This window comes from Arachis ipaensis, chromosome B02, assembly GCF_000816755.2.
Source record: "Arachis ipaensis cultivar K30076 chromosome B02, Araip1.1, whole genome shotgun sequence".
NCBI lineage: Eukaryota > Viridiplantae > Streptophyta > Magnoliopsida > Fabales > Fabaceae > Arachis > Arachis ipaensis.
In genome coordinates, this window is record NC_029786.2 from 95029137 (window position 1) to 95032381 (window position 3245).

The 3245-nt window shown below is 33.0% G+C and overlaps 1 protein-coding gene across 1 annotated transcript in view; it reads left to right on the plus strand.

Annotated features, from left to right (window-relative positions):
- Nucleotides 2351-3245, plus strand: part of LOC110262472 (tubulin-folding cofactor C-like) — a 4510-nt gene continuing 3615 nt past the window's right edge. Inside the window, exons 1-2 of the mRNA XM_021117025.1 lie at nucleotides 2351-2373; nucleotides 2620-2646. Of these exons, the coding sequence (XP_020972684.1) occupies nucleotides 2351-2373; nucleotides 2620-2646 (50 nt within the window). The remainder of the gene's footprint in view (nucleotides 2374-2619; nucleotides 2647-3245) is intronic.

Here is a 3245-nt window from a genome sequence, read left to right on the forward strand (position 1 = left end):
TGTTATGTTTTAAAATATTTTGAGATTATTTTTATTGTTAATGTATTTGGAGGATATTTTGTAAGTAAATTAATAATTCAAAATCATTTTTGGTGGTTTGTTCTGATTCAATAGTAGATGGGTAAGTTTTTGTAATTTAAGTATAAATTTTTTCATCCATAAAATTTAAACTTAAACAATTATTTCAGCATAAATATTAAACTACTTATTACATTTACCATAGGTTAAGTAATCTTCTTTATTTTTAACTCCCATATGCTAAGAGGGAAAAAAAAAAATCTTTCTTGCTCTGGGAAAAATCTTGGATTCTTGGTATCCATTTCAAGTAAAACGATAAATAAAAAAGTTAACGATAAAAAATATTTTTCATTATTACTCCGAATGAATTTAATAGTTTTTAAAACTTTCACTGGAAAATTTTCCTACCCTCTATATATTATTCTGAAAATGACCTTACAACAAATCACTGACCGTATTATTCAATTCTTTTGCATTGTATCACTCATTTTGTCACTGCTGTGTCAAGTACAACTACTGTAAAGCCCCAACAAACGGGTAAGGTTCATAGATATTCAATTACTGGATTTCAATTAAGCTATATAATATAATTATTAGTCATATTTAATTTAGAATCAAGCAACATTAACAAGCATTGGATTAATAATACAGGGATACTACACATCCATGTAACCATGTAACTAAATTGGCCCAACACAAAAAAAACTTAGTATCATTAAATGAAACGTGAAATACACGCGTCCAACACACACGAAATCGCTCTTCTTCTTCTTCTTCTTCTTCTTCTCACGCTCGTTTGCGCACGGAGTGTCTTCTTCTTCTTCGCCCTCTTCTTCATGTTCCTCCTTCTCCTCCTTCTCCTCCTTTTTCGCATTCCTTCTTCTTCACGTGTTTTCTCCTTATCGTCATTCTTTTGTTCTTGTTGCTGCTGTATTTTTTTGTCTTTTCCTCCTTCTCTCTCTGGTGAAGAAGCAGTAGAAGGTGAGGAAGAAGAGTTTTGAATAGTGCAGAATGAACCGAACACAGTATTCATGGTGAACCGAACATAGTACTCATGGTGAACCGAACACAATACAATTGTATAGTACTGAGTGAACGAAACATAATCCATTATATAAAATCAAATTCAAACAGCTTTCTGCAGAATGAACCGAACACAATACTCATAGTGAACCGAACACAGTACTCATGGTGAAACAATTGTATAGTACTAAGTGAACGAAACATAATCCATTATATAAAATCAAATTCAAATAACTCTGCCTACAATTTACATATTATCAATTCAATTCAATTCAATTCAATTCAATTCAGTACACCTCCGTCCATTTAATTCAATTCAAATTAGCAATTGCATTCCATTCAATTCGATTCAAAATTGAATAATCCAAACTTTGTCAGTTTGATTCGTTTCATAAGAGTAATCCAAATTGCTCTCCTGTTTACCAAAAAATTATGAACCCCTAAACACTGAACCCTAAACCCTAAACCCTAAACACTAAAACCAGAACCCTGAACACTGAACCTTGAACCCATAAACCCTAAATCCCTAAAACCCTAAAACCTAAACCCTAAACCCTATACCCTATAACCTAAACCCTAAACCCTAAACCCTAAACCCTGAACCCAAACCCTGAACTCTAAACTCTGAATCTTAAACGCTAAACCATAAACCCTAAAATTTGAACCCGAACCCTGAACACTGAACTCTGAACCTTGAATGCTAAACTCTAAACCCTAAACCCTAAACTCTAAATCCTGAACCCTACCGTAAACCCTAAATCCCTAATATCCTGAACCCTGAACCCTAAACTCTAGATCCCTAAATCCTAAACCCTCGACCATAAACATAGTGAACCGAAATTAATACACGGGACGAACCGAAAGTTTGAAACACACTGAACCCCTGTACACTGAACCCTGAACTCATAAATCCTAAACCCTAAAACCCTAAACCCTAAAATCCTATCGTCATTCTTTTGTTGTTGATCTGCATTGCCTCCATCATTCTCCTTTGGTCGCGTTCATCTTCTCGTTTTCTTATTTCGATATGGTTGTATTTATCTTCTTCCTATTCTTCTTCATTTTCTTCTTCGATCTGTACTTCTGAATCGAAACAATAAATGACTCAACTTCAAATCAGGAGAGCAATTTGGATTACTCTTCTGAAACGAATCAAACTGACAAAGTTTGGATTATTCAATTTTGAATCGAATTGAATGGAATGCAATTGCTAATTTAAATTGAATTAAATGGACGGAGGTGTACTGAATTGAATTGAATTGATAATATGTAAATTGTGGGCAGAGTTATTTGAATTTGATTTTATATAATGGGTTATGTTTCATTCACTCAGTACTATACAATTGTTTCACCATGAGTACTGTGTTCAGTTCATTCTGCAGAAAACTGTTTGAATTTAATTTTATATAATGGATTATGTTTCGTTCACTCAGTACTATACAATTGTATTGTGTTCGGTTCACTATGAGTACTGTGTTCGGTTCACCATGAGTACTGTGTTCGGTTCATTCTGCACTATTCAAAACTCTTCTTCCTCATCTTCTACTGCTTCTTCACCAGAGAGAAGGAGAAAAAGACAAAAAAATACAGCAGCAACAACAACAAAAGAATGACGATAAGGAAAAAATACGTGAAGAAGAAGGAACGCGAAAAAGGAGAAGAAGGAGGAGAAGGAGGAACGCGAAGAAGAAGGCGAAGAAGAAGAAGACGCTCCGTGCGTAAACGAGCGTGAGGAGGAGGAGGAGGAGGAGGAGGAGGAGGTTTACGTTGCAGCAGAAGGTTTACGTTGAGCAAAAATTTAGGTTGTAGCACGTTATATATAGCGCGTGTATGATAAATGAGTGAGGGGTGGGGACGCGCGTGTGGAGGAAATTACTTGGTTAACAACCATGTAAAAAAATACATAGATGTAGAGCTTTTTCGTTAATAATATAATTTATATTAATTTTTTTTATTAACAGAAATACTTTAAAATATTGTTTAAAGATATTTTTGTGAGGTTGCATTATTGCATGAGCATAATTTTAACACGAGTTTAACTAAAAAAATTATTTTTTTCAATTTATACCAGCTAATTTTTTAAATTCTTTTTTATTTTAGATTTTATATCTTAATGCAAAATTCTTTAAAAATTGTGAGTTAAAAAAAAATAATTTTACGATAAAATATTTAATTAAAAATTAATTTTCTATATTTATTCTTTT